The sequence below is a fragment of the Saccoglossus kowalevskii genome, chromosome 19 (assembly GCF_978046115.1).
Source record: "Saccoglossus kowalevskii chromosome 19, keSacKowa6.1, whole genome shotgun sequence".
Classification (NCBI taxonomy): domain Eukaryota; kingdom Metazoa; phylum Hemichordata; class Enteropneusta; family Harrimaniidae; genus Saccoglossus; species Saccoglossus kowalevskii.
This window is the reverse complement of record NC_140659.1, coordinates 19,526,505-19,545,394: the sequence shown is the minus strand read 5'-3', so window position 1 is coordinate 19,545,394 and position 18,890 is coordinate 19,526,505. Positions and strand designations below refer to the sequence as shown.

The 18,890-nt window shown below is 34.0% G+C and overlaps 2 protein-coding genes across 2 annotated transcripts; both read left to right on the top strand.

Annotated features, from left to right (window-relative positions):
- Positions 1-1,143: 1,143 nt before the first annotated feature.
- LOC146730608 (uncharacterized) lies at positions 1,144-7,473 on the top strand. The gene is made up of 6 exons (XM_085493623.1): positions 1,144-1,178; positions 4,298-4,464; positions 5,087-5,227; positions 5,356-5,562; positions 5,823-6,089; positions 7,094-7,473. Exons 2-6 carry the CDS (start codon positions 4,302-4,304, stop codon positions 7,279-7,281), a joined length of 966 nt encoding a protein of 321 aa, XP_085349749.1. The 5' UTR covers positions 1,144-1,178; positions 4,298-4,301; the 3' UTR covers positions 7,282-7,473.
- Positions 7,474-14,566: 7,093 nt separating this feature from the next.
- On the top strand, positions 14,567-18,673 carry LOC146730607 (uncharacterized). The gene is made up of 5 exons (XM_085493633.1): positions 14,567-14,729; positions 15,489-15,629; positions 15,957-16,163; positions 16,311-16,577; positions 17,439-18,673. The coding sequence occupies exons 1-5, from the start codon at positions 14,567-14,569 to the stop codon at positions 17,624-17,626; spliced, it is 966 nt and encodes a 321-aa protein (XP_085349759.1). The 3' UTR covers positions 17,627-18,673.
- The last annotated feature ends 217 nt before the right edge of the window (positions 18,674-18,890 follow it).

The window sequence follows — 18,890 nt, the reverse complement described above, 5'->3', positions numbered from 1 at the left end:
CACTATGTCATATCCCGTCTATTTTATAGTTCATCGGAATTTCTCATTTATAGCGGAACACAGAGGCAATCGTAAAGTGGAAGCGCACGCAATTCATCGATGATGTTAAATATTTTTTACAACTCTCATGTACGCCGCTATTGATAACTTACGACTTTCTCACTGTATCTAATACATGTCAAATCGGTAAGGAAAATAAATATAGACATAATGGCGCAGTATCTAGTTTGTGTGCATATTTAATACGAATATTATTCTATAAATCTTTCAAAGCAGAATGTATCACTGATCCAACACTTTTGCCTAACGCCCTTGCTCAAACATTCATTGGTAAAATTCTTTGGAAAAGTTCAGTACAGGTTGCTCTTCGTAAACGTAATAAGCAAATACATTTTACAGAGATGTGGATCCAGTTACTATGCAAACATATATTTATGATTAATTTTTCATTCATGACTAAAAAAAATAAGAATGATTTTTAATGAAATGCTCAGATGGGATACATGTACCAGACTGGCTGAGAAGGGCAGACACTGTTGCCTTGAAACATTAATTTTCATTCTCAGACAAGTCAAAAAAATAATAACGAAGATTCCTGATTTATTAAGAGTGGTTATTAATTAATTTTGAGAGATTTGCATAAGGTTCTGCATTTTGAATAAATCCTTAACACTATCAGATAGAGTGATTGTCGGGTGAGAGAATAAACAATTCAAAAACAAATTTCATGAAATCGTATGTAAATATCATAAATGTGTTTTATCTGAAATGAATGTGTGTCAGTGGAGTATGCTTGTGTAGTACATTTGACAATGCATATTTTGAAGAAAAAAAACCTGTTACAATGCGTCGGATTCTTCTTGTCGCTGTGTGTTTCTACCAATACCTTCGCTGTTTTATGTAAACATGATGTACATTTGAGTATTTTATTAAAAGTACTATGTGATCGATGTGAGGACTACACGCTCGTGTTTTCGGTGGCATGTATACTGGTTATTTCTAGATATATAATAATACAGTGCTTATGTCCCAACAAATAGAATGATATAAATAGAATATTTATAAACTATAATAAAGAAGAATGACATGAGTCACGTGAACCGTAAATACAAATAGATAAAAATGCAGTGACGTCATAGTGATACTGTTTATACATTACGACTCCAAACCATCACCAGGTACGTATATGTGTGTAGTTGCCGTCATGTTCTAAGGTGTATTTGAATGCCATTTGCATAGAGTATTTGTCCTGTGTGTTGATGTACGCGTGTGTGATTGCCTAAGGCGAATGCTCACCAAGCGCTATTCAGTTAGGAGCATTGTCCGATGAAATTAGTGCTACAGGGAGTACATCCCTGCTGTTATCATGCCTGGTAGTGTGACACATATAATAAACCAAGGTGCATATGTCATGATCAAAAATAGTACCTGGTCTCCCCGTATAAGGAATCCCTTCTTTAATGTCAGCCATTGTATAATGATCTAAATACAGAGGAACATTCTCATTTAGGACGCAGTCACACAAGTGTTTATTACCAATGATACGGATGTTTACACAGAATCATGTACTGCTAGAGCAAAACAACTACCAGCAAATAAGCTGGTACTCTGACTGGCGACCCACTTAGTTAAAAAAAACACTTACATAGAACACGAACGTGAAGCTAACGTTGGTTTATTATTAAAACAGTACTCCCCTCTATTCAGTCTTCAGCAATCATTTGACTTGATTACTATCACATCTTTTACTATTATTATTATATTCACACAAGTTGATACTTTGGCCTTGATCGGTTTTACTTTAGCCCTAGGTAAATGTGTTCTCATCTCGTAGTATATAGAGTGAAACGCGATTTGTTTTTGAATCTCTCAACGTGACTTGTATCCAATGTGTAGACGGAGTAAGTGGTCCAGCGAAAAGAATCACAGAAGAGTTAAATCCGTTTTTTGAGGTCAAATGTCTTGCAAATGAAAAAAATATTTAAAAAATACTACATTTGTGATCACACTCAAGCTGAGTAGGATGAGAAATGTCCGTGATTGTCATTCCAAGATTAGTAGGAGGATATATATTTGGCGCTAAGGCATTCATGTCAGCAGTCATACTGTGCACGCAGCGATATATTTATTGATTTTAACATAAAATATATATATTCGTGTAATTCGCCGGTATGCCTACCATGTCAGTAAGAGATTGAACATATACGGAGCTGTTATCAAAGCTCAAGTTAGTAAAGTGAATTACGCTGGGCAGGCGTTGATTTTCTGTGATCTAATAGATTCATTTTCTATTGGCAGATCATCAATGTTGAATGACATATAATAGTGATTTGTACACACCTGTGCGAACTTGCGCTTGGTCTAAATGAGCCCTCTAAGTCTCTAGTAATATAAACATAAAAAATTAACTATTATTCAGAAATGTCATAAATCCACGTTTTTTTTACCTTTTTTGCCTTTTGTAAACGACATGTTTGAAATGAGCACTACTTGCGTGTTCAAATTGTTGGTGCCTGGGTCGTTGTGTGGGCTCATTCAACAATCGGAATCAGGAGCATGTGGACAGGTGGCATGCTCTTTAAAAAAGCAACAGCAATTTGAACCGATTGCCTTTTAGAAAAACGGAAACCAGGAGATATACGATCTAAATAAAATTGAAGGAATGGTGCTATTTTACTTTGTTATAAAACGTGTGGAAAATGCCATTGATAGAGCCAACATCGGCAGTTGTGTACTGCATAGTCATTGCAGCGGCTTCCAATAATTTAATTATGTGCGGGTTGGTACGGTGCTTAATATAAATTCATGCATTTACAGGACCAGATATTTGCATGTATCATAAATTCCTTGCCGACATCCCACAAAGTCATGATTTTAGTTAGCAAATACAAATATAGAACATAATTCAACAGGAAAATGCTATTCCTTTCGTGTTACTGGTGTGTAGTCATATTTTCATTTCTACATACTTTATAACAGTAATATTTCTGATTCAAATATCGCATTCCTCGAAACAATAATGATACGGTAATTAATTAATTTAACATTACTTACTGGATTTTGATAATATTGTATTTTTTCTGACTGAAGAGAAAAAAATAGGTTGGTAGGAGCGGAGGAGATGACTTTTCTTGAGAATTATTTTTTATCATTTAATATGTATTATTGTTGGATTAATGTCTTTTCCCACGTGCCATACGAGCTCTGGTTAGGTAAATATCCTTTTAAAATACCAGACTGCTCCATTTTAGGGATTATTTTGAAAGTGGTGAAAAAACAGTCGAATTTGAACTATTGGACAGATAGAAAAGTGAAAGGTGAATGAGATGGAATTGATTTAGTGAAGATTCAGATGTGGATGGGATAAATTAGCCCCGATAACAGTCTTTTAGGTTGGCAGGAATTCGACACTATGTAAGGGCTGTATCGGGGATTTAAGAGAAATTCAGCTTTGCAGCTAAAATATGCAGGTCGATATGTCTAACTATTTATTCCAAATACCTCAACTGGAAGCGAAATTACAGACGATTTCCCACTAGGGTCGATCATATTGACAATTTCAAATGTCAACAGAAAATATACCCCGCCATTTTGTTTTTGACGTATTTATGAACAAAATATCATTTCGTTGCATAAAACTAGATTTCGCTAACGTTCCAGTGCTGTAGGTTATTTTTCGGCAACAAGAAACGTATTTACGTTCGATAGATTGGTCCATCGACATTTAGGCTGATTACAATCATGAAAACTGCAGAAAGGCTCTCCGCTATAAATTAGCATGACAAACAAAATAGTTTTATTCCCAAGCTTATCTTCTTACGTACATCATTTATTATCTGCGCATGTACAGATCTTACAGGATCGTACTCATAATTATAAGGTTAACGGTCACGACACTACATGTACAACTTCTCAGAATTGTGGGAGCCGAATGATCAGCGGTGGGAGGCCAACCTACAATACTATACCAAGGGCTAGATTTTTGATGCGCTTATTTTATTAATGCCTATATTTCGTAATACATATTTACTTGATTATTTACTTTGTTAATTGTATGTTATGATTATTGTTCAATGGTGCAAAGGGCGTGGTCGCAAAACTCACCATTTGATATATTTTGCACATTTCACTTCCCATAGCAGGGTGCAGGATGTGCTCACTCTTTTCGAAACACCTGACATCACTTCATGGCTGTATGCCTTGGTTTCATGTGTCGTTCTTTCACTGACTTGTTTGTGTTTGTTTTTTTGTGTCCATGGTCTTTTAAACTCATCAGAAAGTTATTATTTTTATACAGGGCAATGCAGAAGAAAATAAAAGAAGGATTGTTGTCCACACCAAAGTATGTACCACAATGGTATTTATATGACACCCACGGTTCAAAGCTGTTTGACAAAATTGCTATGGAAAATCCTTCCTATCATATTTATAGAATTGAAAAGACCATGCTTGAACAATATTCAGGTGGGTGTGAGAATTTACATATTTATGTAACCCAGGCATAGCAATAAAATGCTCCTTTGTCCTTTGTTGTCCCAGTGGGAAAAATGTACTTCAGTTTTCTCGCTGTACATAAGTTTGTTACATCCTAAATTATGATATAACTCTAGCAGTACTAATATATACCTGTAGCTAATCATCTCATGTTATTATGAAACCTAGGGGCTTCTGTTTTCTATATCACTAGCATAGCTTGCACAATATGCTAAAGTCTTGCATCAAACACATAACAGGAAGTCAGGTAGCTGTTGTTTGTGTTGTTGTTGTTGGCTTAATCTTGCTTGAGATTTATTGCAAGAGTAATTATTAACACAATAATATTAATAATATTCGCATTGTTATTAAATAAAAATAATAACACATCAAAAGCAGTAGGAACACCATATAATTAAAAAAAAGATTGTTGGGTGTCTCGTTTGGCCTGACCAGGTCCCCTAAAGCTATATTCAATTTACAATCGAATCCAGACCGTCGTGAGACAGGTTAGTTTTACCCTACTGACAAGTAGGTAGGGTAAAACTAACCTGTCTCACGACGGTCTAAACCCAGCCATGTCTAAACCCATGTAATAACCATTATTTTGTAGATTTGATTATCTCTGATTTAGGAGATGATATTGTGTTATGTGAGTTGGGTGCTGGCAGTTCAACAAAGACTACACACATAATATCAGCATTATTGAAGAAAAACAAAGGCTTGACATATATACCGATTGATATAGCTGAAGGTGTGTATACAGTAATGGAATGTAATCATGGATGTATATACTTTCAGAGGTTGTACCATTCATTTGTCTGACTTCCGAATATACATTTGTCATATTTACATGTGACAAATTGCATTTGTGTTTTACAGAATTTTTGCTGCAAAATGCTACCGTGTTGCAGGGCCGATTCGATTCCGTTTTAAAGGTTGAGCCATTTGTTGGTGATTATGACGATGGTCTGATTTATTTAAGTAGTGTACAAAAAGACAAACTGTTCATATTCCTGGGAAGTAGTGTCAGCAATATACCTTTAAGTAAAATGGAGATTTTTTTATCAAGACTTTTTGAAGTGATGGGTAAGTGTTAAGTTACGTTATTGAATACATGGTCAATAAAATTGTAACTCTTCTGTGCAGATTTATTAAAAATAATGTGTTATTTACGTGCATAGTGTGCAGCAGAATTGTGTAATCCAAAGTGCACCGAAACCTGCTGGAATAAAAGAATGAAAAATAATTTATTCAATTACCTTGAATGATTGTATTAAAGACAGTGTTCTGACTAGGAGACATGTGCCTGGAAAAAAATGACCTAAAATAATTTTCGGATTTTACAGGAGAAAAAGATAGACTTCTAATTGGTATAGATCTCACACAAGATAAAGATAAAGTTCTTGCAATATATTCTGATCCAGAAACGGAAATACCATTCAATTTAAACTTACTGACACGATTGAATAGAGAGTTCAATGCAAACTTCCAACGAGAAAATTTTCGGCTACATTGTAATTACGTCATTCGTGAGGACATGCTTGGTACCGTTGAACACGCACATTATATACAACAGGCCCTGCAAAGCACATGCGAACAGGACGTACATCTTGGTAAGAATGTTTTTGTTTTTCTAAATTAGTGTTTGTCATACGAGTTTTGTTTTAGGCAAAACAATTATTTCGTATCATGGCATCACACGTTCGAATGCAATATTCTGATTGGTTTAAACAACAGACACATAATCTGTATATTCTTGAATCAATATATTGTTTTATGAATTCGAATCAATTGATGATTTCCGAGATTTTTGTGAAGAAGAAAGTTTTTTCCATTTTCACGTAAGCGGGCACACGCGGTTGAGTTAATGTACTTTCGGTTTATCAGTGAGTACAGGGCGGGATATGGAGAAACGTACTGACCTTCGGCAGACCTGTGCTATTCCACACTAAATGGTCATATCGAAATACATTGTCGATTAGTAGTTCACAATAAATGACATTTTCATTTTTTATCTTCACCTATCAGTTTGTGATTATTTCCCGCAGTTTACGAACTGGAAGTCGCATCAATACATTCCGGCATCACAGTGCTCGTAAATTCTTGTTTTCGTATTTCGTGTCTTTGCCCAAGAATCAGATAAGTTTGTTTGACTTGACTATACATATGACTATGTCAGACCCGTAAAAATCCAATATTTAAGCAGCAACATTTGTAATGTTAACTCATACATATAGTAATGCCTGGTAACACTACGCTGCATCTGTAGATGTAAGACCATGGTATATTTGCTCCACAGTTTACAATATGTTTAATATATAATTCTGTTTAATTCGCACACATAAATTTGACCGCACTGTACGCAATCTTCAAACAGTTTGAATCGCTCGAATGCCGCTCAAACAAGGCTGAATGTAACGTGTGAGGGAACTCGGTCAAGGTCAACTTGGCATTGTATTGAATATATTCTCAGAAACACATTTCACAAAACCGATATATGGGATGAACAGGATCAAATTCCGAACCTTGATATACATATTGTGTTCGATATTGTAGGGTCACTCATTATGCTTGTTTCCACTATTGAAATAAACTTCTTTTTATATTTGTATTACAGGAACATCAGATTTAACTATACATTTTAGAAAAGGCGAACTTCTATATAGCCACGAATTGGAAAATATGAGTCTTAAGTGGTCATGGGAACAATTTGAAGACACCATGAAGAGAAATGGGCTGCACTTGGAAAAGACTTGGAGTGATGACGCCAACAGTTTTGGACTGGCGTTGTTAAAACGAATGTAGACATTTATAAGATAAGATCGTGCAGTTTATATATAGTTATAAAAGATGAAGATCTCGATTTTTATAGGTGCCATGTGTGAGTCAATTGAATCTTTGTCAAACCAATGTCACCATATAATGCAATGATCACTTTCGACACGTTTTAATGTGTAGTACAATGGCACTAAGAATTAAATAACTACTTCCGAATAATCTGCTTATTCACCAGACTCAATCACATGATTCTTTAATCTTTTTTCGCATAAATAATTTTCAACAGCATTCCACTGAGAATATAAATATCCATCATACCTTATAGTAGACTATAAATACATATGTTTATTTAGATTATTATTCTATCATATAATAAATGTTCCTGTCACGTGACACTTATGAAGGTTTTGAATGACATGACAACGATATATTCACACCATTCCCATGGCCTCATAGTATTATAATGTAGTTACACTTCAATAGCTGTTTCGCCGTCTGATCTGCCATTAGAACCATTCATTGTATGAGTTTGTTCGTTTGTTCACTGTCACACATGGATTTTTCAGACTTTACAGCATGCGTGAGCAATGATTCAAACGCTGAGATGTAATTACAGGCTACTGGAGCACCAAACACAAATTTCTATCGATATTCAAAACCTATACCATAAACTGAGATCACTAACTGCCACAGAGCAGTTTTGAAAACAATACGGCACATTGCGCCGCCTCAGGCCAATACAGTGATTTTATTCAGCTATTCGAGTGTCCTTACAACTATGAATAATTAGCGAAGCTCTTATACTTTTTAGGTCGGTGTTTAATTAATCCTTGTTTTTTTTCATAGCTGTGTTCAACTATTTCGTTCTAGTTAATTTAGTTTGTCTCAAGCAGGTTTCAAAGAACACGCCAAATATAAAGATAAATGTCAGCATTTATCACGGCTTCATATACATCTATGAGTGTGTGTTACACAATAATTTAAATATGCTTTTTTGGACAAAAGTGGTTTAAAAAAATTTGCTTAAAAACTTCAAGTCCGTTTGTGGGTAAAATTACATCACTGGATACATTGGTATACTAATAATTCAAATCCGTCCACTCATCTCTCTAACGGCTTTCAAAGTCGCACAGCATGACCTCAAAGTTCACGCTTTTCTATTTTTGCATAATTTATCCATGTTAATTGCGGACTTGTTATTTTTATGCCACTCGCCGTAATAAACTGTCCGGACGCATTTTGAAGGGGTACCACCTTGTCAATAATGTGTGAAAATTTCGAGGCAAATGGCCAAAGCGTCTATCAGCTATTTTCATTTAAAACCCAAGAATTCACCAAAAATAGAAGACGAGAAAAAGGCTAATTTGCATATTTGCACGTTAAACCGGGAATCACTGCTTTGTCATACTTTGTCATACTTTCTAGACTATTGAAATTGAAAGTTAACGTACAGACATAGACATTTGATGTAAAATCGTTGGACCAGAACAACTGCTCTTGAATATATAAATCAGAAACACGTCATTCATACCAGTGTCTTGATGGGGTTGGTAAAAACACGTGGCAATGCCCAGTAAATATGACGTCATCTCATAAATTATTAAACAGGGGACGGTCTTAGGAAGGTGACCTTTTATCACGATCAAAACATCATGGCTTCTCTTCGATGTATTTTCAATAAAAAATCAAGGAGTATTTCAGAGCCTATGGTTTACCGTGAAGAGTACAAAGTGGGATATTAAATTCCCATTTTTCCCACTGCAACATATTTGTTAAAAGAAATATTTGAATTCTATTCGTTTTTTAAGGAGTCATTTTTTTATTTTTTCCGATTTTGGTAACTCCTTATTCAGGGAATTTCTAAGACAGTCGCAGGCAATCAGCGCACGGTACGTACGTACGTACAAAACATGCTGTTGTACTACAGGCGACGGTCGCCTGCAAGAAGAGAGCTCCAGCTCCTAACGTAAAAGTTTTAAAATTTCGACCGGGTTTTAAATAATTTTTGACATGTTTTAAGAGTGCAAAATTAAGGTGCATTTTCGAGCGGTCGAATTTTTCTGAATAGAAATCAGCAAATGAAAAAAATAGGAGTGCTAAACAGTGTGCTTCGTTAGTTTAAAAAAACGTCAAATTGGCGTAAACTTTCCCATTTTTCACGGAAAAAGAAAAGGTCGTGGCCGAGTTGCAGGCTAAAAACCTCAAAAATCAAAACAAAATCACCAATCAGTAAGTATTATGACAAGGAAAACAAAACATCAGACGCGGAGAAGCGGTCAGCGCGTCAAAAGAGTTGTTAATGTATCAAGTTACCTCTCTCTGTGATTTATTTTTCATTGAAATTATTTGCTTGTTTTCAATTAATTTTAGCGTACCTCTGCAATTTATTTTAGCATTGTCAGTTGGTTGCTTCATTGAATTAAACGGAGTTCGCCCGGTTGCAAACAAAGCTGTCTCGCACCACCTAGCAAAACTTGCGAATGATCGAAGTACAGGTTACCATTGGACAAAAGATACACGAAAGTTTGTATCTCCCCGACTCAGTGCAATATATTCGGTTAGAATCAAAGCTCACGTGTCCCTTATTTGAGGGACCAGATTTTGCCGTAAATTCGGGATGCGATTTAGAAAAAAATAAAATGGGAATTTTAAGGTGTATTTTGGCGTCATTTTCGGACATTTCAATCATTCCTGATGCCTAAAATAGAGTCTAAGTTTTACCGTAGTCATTGACGCCTATTCAAGAGTATGATGTTTATTGTGACTAGCGTAAATGGGTAAGCTTCGCTTCGACAATGAGCTGTTATCACTGTAAACAATGTTAAATTATTCTTCACATGCACAGTTTATTTTTTGAGAACAATTATTTAAAAATAATGTCTCTCAGTCAATCAGAAACTCGGATTCACGCCTTCAGGGAAAGTCCCGTTTGGACGCTCACATCGATTTTGGCTTCAGTGTAGCTTTTGCCTCTTCCGACATAAAAATCATCTGAATCTTCTTTCTACCTCTCTTTCTTTTCACACCATGCATAATGTAATGATAAACATTAGGAAAAAACGCTGAGGAAATATAATGTTTGGTTTGCTAGCGAGCGATAACTGATTTGAGAATAATTGTACATGCGCGTGAATTGAATGAACTATGATCCGCACAATCTCGATTTGCATATTGTCAATCAAAGGTCCTGTTATTTGATTACTCATGCAAATTAGGCAATTGGACATAAACATTGCCACGTGTGAGTGTTTTTTTTATTTTTAACCAGAAAATAAACAGCAATTTTAACGGTGTTTCAATAAGAATACATTGGTCAAATTTTCACAGAATGTTCTTTAGATAAAAATCTATATAAAAAACGAAAAAAAACTATTTTTGATTGAAATTCACAAATAAACTGCATCGTATCTCTACCTTAAATAGTCGGATAATCATACAAAAAATTACGTGCAAGCGTTATTGAAAATATTGAAAAAACATCATATAACAAATATTATTACTCAAACAAGTGAAATATGTCAGTTAAATAAATATAGCCTGCAATAATCGTACATAATAAGTACACAAAAAGAAACAAAATAATGATTGAATAAACACAGCAAAATAATTAAAATAATAACACGAGTATGTGAAAATAACTTTCACATACTAAACACTTATAATTACAACAGCAACAATTTGTTGTGAAGGTGTTGTGGCGTACAATAAATTATATTCGGTAATTGGTTAGCCTTCAAATATTAGCAGGCGCACCTCGGTCACAGTGTTAGCGACGAAAATACAAACAGATAAATGCAGCAAACGAAACAAAATTCAAGGGCTTTTCAAAATCAATACAATACATTATAATCAACCGGCATTGCGTGAGATATGGCGACGTCCTTTAAACATATTTCAATATAGACATCAAAGAATAAACGCCGGCATCCAGACGTTCCACTCATATGATTTCCATATTAGTCAGAAAATAAAATAATAATTATGCATATCACTTGTAAAAATGATGGTCATCAGATACCATTCTAAAATATTTTGTTGTTGTTTCTGATGTTCTTTAGTATTTAGTTTTTTGAACACATATGTGTAAGTACCCGTATAGTGTCAAAGATCCAACTACATAAACTGCATGAATAGAACATACATACTCATCCATTACATAATATTAATCAATCATACTGTTTTTACACCGTTGTAAACATAATCCGAAAAATACATCCTTTTATTTAATTAAGATTTGGCCTAATGCTTCATCAGCTCTAGATGAGCCACTCGTCATATATTATTTCCTTCAAAAACATCACATACATAATAAGCGATTGTTATAAAAAATATTCAATAAATCGGCTCCAGTTAAGGGTGAAATACCAATGATGATGAAATACCAATACGCCCTATTATTTCTTAGTAAATTAAACTGCAATCAGGAAGACGTTTATTTTAAAGTTTTAATCAGTATGAATCGGATTTCACGGCACTTGCTTCATTTTTTTGGAAAACACAGTATTTTTTTATTTATTTTTTGGTAGTAGGTGTACCGATATTTGGTCTTTTCGTTTTGGTAAATAATTAGAGGACCTGGAGATGTGAATCGTGTTGCCATATTAACAAAACTTTTCGGAATTTAAAAATCAATTTAAGAAAGAATCTGAATCGTTGAGTTAATAAGCTACTCAAAGCGAAAGTTTATAATACTTTCCAAAAAAAAGGGAAAAACAAATTGAAATCGTATGTTACTCTAATAAATGTGATACTTGATTATGATGATTTTAAAACATTGAAATGATTGACATTCAATCATATTGTATCTATCTAATCGTCAAACGAGTACTTGTCCATATTGTAAGATATTGCTATGGAACAACATTAATTAAAACCAAATGTGTCTGTATGTCTCCAACAAATTTGATATTATATTCGGTATTATGTAAATAGTCACATTTTATCTGAGTAATTAATCACCGCTAGAACATAATACCCTCACCTGTCATTTACAAACTATAATACAGAAAGATTCGGACCACGTGCACCAGATATAAAAATAGAAAAAAATGCAGTGAGGTATTAGCAGTCAGTAGTGATACTAGTTATACATCGCGACTCCAAACCATCACCAAGTATGTATATTTGTTGTGTTGACAAAGCGTATTTGAGTGTCATTTACAAAGAATGTGGTTTGCCTTGCATGAGGGTAATTGCGGGTGTGATTGCCTTAGGCGACTGTTCACCAAGAGCTATATATATTCGGCTAGGGAGCACTAGGGAGTCTGATCAAAATAGTATTATATGGTGTGCAAGTCTGTTGTTATCATGCTTGGTATTGTGGCACATTTAATAAACCAAGGTACATATGTCATTCTGGAATTTACCTTCCTTTTACATTGATCTATTTACAAGGATAAATTCACATTAAGGATGCAGGCACACAAGCGTCAATTCTTAAATATACTGTAATTTGTAAACATTGACTATTGTAGATAATCGACTTTGTAAAAGAAGTCTGACTGTTCAAAGACAAAACAGTATTTGATGCAAACAGGATGCTACCTCTTATTTTGCATTGTGTTTTGTCATTTCTTTTTAAGTAGCAGACGAATTTTCAAATGAAGAAGAGTTTATCAAGATGCAGAACACATTTAAAGGACCTTACCAATACTTTTTTCCAATGTCATATTCGTCCCTGAGTTTTTAAAAACAATCAAATATGTAATTGTTTACAAGTGTGTACTGCAGCTAAATAGTTAGTGCATATTGTTTGTTTAACTATATAGATTGCAATAAAACAACCAGAATCCATTTAACGTCTAAATGGACAACAAGCCATATTGAAGTGCGCGTTTTCCCCCAAAAAATAAAACATTTGAAAGCTGTCAAATAACAACTTTTACAGCAATGAATGAAGCCAATAGGCTACTAATCTCACGGTGTTATGAATATGTCACATACCAACAAACAAACTTTCAACAACATGAACATATGCATTCTTAGTATCGGTTGTATTTGTCGGGAACTTATCAATACATATCATTGGTCAAAATAAATTTACAACGTTTACATTCTCCAAAAATTATCTTTCCTTGTGGTTGTTATTGAGTATTAGCTCAGTTGCTAGGGATACATCCATCTTACTTCTGTTATAAAAGTTGACCATATGCATTGGCAGCATACCTGTATATATAATTGTTTGCTTGTAAACACGAGTATGCATATTGATGTGATCACATGATCATCACATCATGAACGAATTATGTAATAAAGAATAGTGGTTGTCATATTGTATTCATATTCATGTGTGTTTCTTGGATTCATATTCATATGTGCTGTTATTGAGCATGAAACTGAGGGGAGCAAGGGACAGCCACACGAGCAGGGATGAGAACTTTTCCTTTCCTTTTGCTTATTCCAAGACCATTTTGCTGATGAAGAGTTGGCCCTTGCACCCATATAACTCAGCCTTCCCTTCAGTTATTATTGATGTTTATACCTTGTAAATGGTTGAAAGTCTGTAGTTTTTTTGTTTTTTCCCTCTGTTCATTTAGGGCATTTTCCTGGGTGTTTCTGAGTAAACTTCATTCATATCTGTGTGGATAGATGGTAAGTTCTTGATCCAAAAGTTGGTTATGACATAAATTCTAGATGTCTTCCAGTTTTTAGTTCTATTAGTAGCAGGAGTGGTCTCTTCGATGTTGAATTCATAGCATTGTTGGTGTACCAGGTCTTTATTCTCATCTTCTTGTTTGTTATCATCCTGATACTGTAATGAGAAACATATATTATGTCACCACTTCAGATCGAGATAAATCTACAACCTCCTTCTTCCGCAAGATAAAAACGTTTATCGAATGTCTGATTTATACAAATACAATACACCACGTGCTTCCTATTGGGCGTTTCTACAAGAAAGATTTGTGTTTGATATGAAGTTATATCATATACAAATTATACAAGTAGGTGTGAGGTGTGTGAGTATGTTTCATGCGTTTGATGTAATTGTCAGAAAATAGTGTGATAATGGGGATTGCGAGTTTGATTGGTAAATATAGTGCATCAAGCCATTACTACCACTGTATTTAGTTTAAAATAACAACGTAATAATTTATGCAGATGATAGAAAGTTCCAGTCACACGGCAGGGCAGGTTTTTGCATGTTTATCTACATAACAATTTCTCTATAGATGAAACTAGAGTGAAAGGGCTGCGCTACAAACATTATGTTTAGGGGATGAACACAAACTGTAATTTATGATTTTGCTGGTATTTCATACCATATGTTTTCAGACTCTACAGAAACTTACTAATATTTACAGGACAATCAATGGAGCTGAAAATAAAAGAAGGATTGTTGTCCATACCAAAGTATGTGCCACAATGGTATTTATATGATACACACGGTTCGAAACTGTTTGACAAAATTGCTATGGAAAATCCTTCATATCATATTGATAGAACTGAAAAGAATATGCTTGGACAATATTCAGGTGGGTGTGCGTATATACATATATACGAAACCTTGGCTCGGCAATAAAGGATGATAGTAATTTATTTTATTTTTAATTTTTGCTTCAGGAAATTTGACCTGCTGGAATTATTTAGCACAGCTGAATGGCTGGATTATCTTCGCTTAAATTTTTTTTTTAAAATTCACAATATAACTGGAATAAGAATATAATGGCGCTGTGTGTTTCAGTGGTATTTAAACACTCTTTGTTTATTTATATTCTTTGTTGCTGAAATAATACGATGTAGTTTTTCACTTTGAGCTTGCAAAGTTTGGCTTTTATATCATAGTATATTTTATTATTAGAATATGACTTTTCTAATTTGTCTCATGTCAATGTGTAACTTAAGGGTTTCAGTGTTCAACATCGCTAGCCTTGCTTGCTACAATTCTGTTTTTTTTTCAAATGAATATTTCTTTGTGCTGCATCGTCACAGAACTAGAAGTCGATGTATATTGTTGTTGGTCTCAATTAAGCACGAGATTGGTTGCTGGTAATGTGCAAGAGGGAATATCATTATCACAATAAAAGCAAATGTATTAATCGCACATAATAATTAAACACATAACTACCATGACACTTGACGTATGACGTGTCATAACAAATGCAGTAGGAACCCGATATAATCATAAGATTGTCGGGCGTGTTGTATGGTTTGACAAGGTATTCTAATGTCATATTCAATTTAGAGTTGAATCCAAAATACCAAATAATAATGTAATGAACATTATTTTGTAGATTTGATTATCTCTGATTTAGGAGATGATATTGTGTTATGTGAATTGGGTGCTGGCAGTTCAACAAAGACTACACACATAATATCAGCATTATTGAAGAAAAACCAAGACTTGACATATATACCGATTGATATAGCTGGAGGTATGTAAATTGTTATTAAATCATTTTTTGTTATTTAATTGATATGTGTAATATAACAGGACCAACACCATAAAGAACGAGATAATCAAAAAAGAAATTGACACAACAAGGCATTTGAATCTTAAGATTTCTGTGTCTGCATTGGACGTCCAGTTAAGTAAAATGAAATGACAGAAATAATGATGAATTTCCATCTCAGAAGTTACAACATTTATATCTCTAGCTTACATGTCTTGTTAGTTTACTATACATCCGCCATAGAGTGCAATATTTTGAATAACTAACATGTTTTTTTTTATTTCATGGTACCACTGTTGTGTCTTACAGATTTTATGTTGCAAAATGCTACCTTGTTACAGGGACGATTTGATTCCGCTCTAATGGTTGAGCCATTTGTCGGGGATTATAACGATGGTCTGGCATATTTAAGGGGTATACGAAAAGAGAAACTGCTCATAATATTAGGGAATAGTTTCAGCAATATACCTTTGAATCAAATGGAAATTTTTTTATTAAGAGTTTTAGAAGCAATGGGCAAGTCTTAAGTTCTCTTTCTTAATTTATTGAGGTTATGATATAGAGAAACATAAGTGCAGATTTGTTCCCACTAAAAACTCAATAATATGTAAGGAAATAGGTAAACGGTTTAACTAAACTGAAACTAGTGTTCTAATTTTACAGGAGGAAAAGACAGACTTCTAATTGGTATAGATCTCACACAAGATAAAAATAAACTCCTTGCCATGTATTCTGACCCGGAAACGGAGGCACCATTCAGTTTAAACCTACTGACACGATTGAATAGAGAGTTCAATGCAAACTTCAAACATAACAACTTCCAGTTACATTGCAATTACGTTATTCGTGATGACATGTGTGGCACCGTTAAGCATGCACAATATATACAACAGGCCCTGAAAAGCACGTGCGAACAGCTCGTACATCTAGGTAAGTATAATTGTGTATCTGTACAAGTCAAATATCCGTATCCTTATTTATATCACTAGTACTGAAAGATTGTTTGGCAAAAGAGGTATATAGACTGAAATGTTATTTGGTACCGTGACATCGCACGTTCGAATGCGATGTCCTGATTGGTTAACATGACATCATTACAATGCTCACATGGTTCAGGGTATCGAAGTGGCATACCATTTGTAAAATACATTGCATTATGGCACTTTAGTATAATAAAGTAGTTTGATATTTTCATGCTTCAAAACAATGTAACATTATCTGTCCATGCAAGGAGACATGTTATGTCATGCATACACAAAGACCAGATATATTATTTAAAATTTAAAACGCATACATGAGAGACAACATTTATAATTTGCGCTACTTAGAACAAAGTTTGTTTCACCAATGTTGGTGACAATTTTTTTTGTATTGTGTAAGAGCACGGAATTGACTACAACTATAAATATATAACCAAAGGATTCTCGGAATTATCAATTAAATATACTGTTTAGTTATGTAATAATAAATTACGGCAATGACGGGACCGGAGTCATTTGATGAATTTGGGGTACTTGTAAAGATGAAGGTTTATTGCATTTCCACCGTAAGCGGGCGCATATGGTTAGAGGGTTACTATACTTCCTATTTATCAGCACGAACAGTACCACTGTATGCCCACTTCAAACAGTTAGAATCACGCGAATGACGATTATGCAGCAAATTTGGATTTAGCAAAACTGATATATATGATTAAATAGATAACATACAATGTTCGCTCACTCATTATGGTGGATTCTTGGTTTAACATTCCACTATTAACAAAGAGACATTTTTATATTTTTGTTACAGAGACATTAGATGTAACTCTACATTTTAAAGAAGGCGAACTTCTTTATAGCCACGAATTGGAAAATATGAGTCTTAAATGGTCATGGAATCAATTTGAAGATACGATGAAGAGAAATGGACTGTACTTGGAAAAGACTTGGAGTGATGACGCCAATAGTTATGGACTAGCGTTGTTAAAACGAATGTAGACATTTATAATAAGATCGTGCAATTTATGAGTTGTTATATGAGATGGGTTCATCGTTCTATATCAACAAACAAAATCGGAATATGTAATTGGAATATAATTAGAGAATTTTGCATTATCGAGAGAAAGTATATCTGAATGTGAAATTAAAGCTATTGTGTTTCTAACAAGATTATTGAGACATTTTTCAGGAAGAAGGATGATTTGTAATTGTTGATGAAAGTGTACTATCCAAACTTTACAAATAAATTGTCAATCTTCAGTGTAGGAAATCATCGTATCTTTCTTGAAGTAGATAAAATCGTATCCAACTATTATATATTTGTATCTATTTTAGAACAAACATAATAATATACTATATATTATCATGTTGTATCGTGGCACACAAGTTGGACTTTCAAAATTATTATTAGATGTTATAATTAATTCAGTTATTTAATCAGTTTTTCACAATATTTCTTGGAATGTTTTCACATTTACGTTTAATTTATACTTTGTCAAGAAAAGTTGGCAGAACATTATTTCTGATGCGAATCCGAAGGTAAAGAAAGTTGATATTAAGGTAGCAGAATAGTTTTTTTGGCACTTTTCACATTTTTTTTGAAAATCACACGAATAGCTCCCTAAGGCATGCTACATGCATTGGTGTATTTATTTTATTGAAAAAAATATCTTGTACAAGTAAACTGGTTTTTTTCTTGTTTGCAAACAAATTGCCAAGTTTTTGTTTATCCAGTGTACACCCAACTAGTGCATCTCATTAATATGCATGGTTTACAAACATAACTGAACTGAGGGTAAATAGTTTTAAGTTGGGCCACTTTCTTTATTTGCTATTTACAAACAACTGATAAGATATATGTTTGTAGTTTACACACAGCTGATAAGATGTGTGCACTGCTGCTTTTCTAGATGCGGAAGTATAGCAAAGACAAAACAATCGCTTTTGAAACACAAAAAATTTTGAATAAACAAAAAAGTACATGAATGTACCACTTCAATGTAATTATGTGTTAACAGAATAAAAACTTACAATAAATTTCTGTAATATTTTTTCTTGGCTTTGTCATTGAAAGGTGTCTGACCACGGGGTTACTTTCTTACAATCCAGAAGTAATGCAGTTACATTGGGGGGGCTCCCTTTCCATTGCATGAAAATTCTGATGACAGGCCACAAACTACATGTAAAGGTTGATCAATGATAAGAATATGCTTGGACCTGGTTTATATGATCCCCATGTCAGAAGAGTTTTCACCAAGTAGGC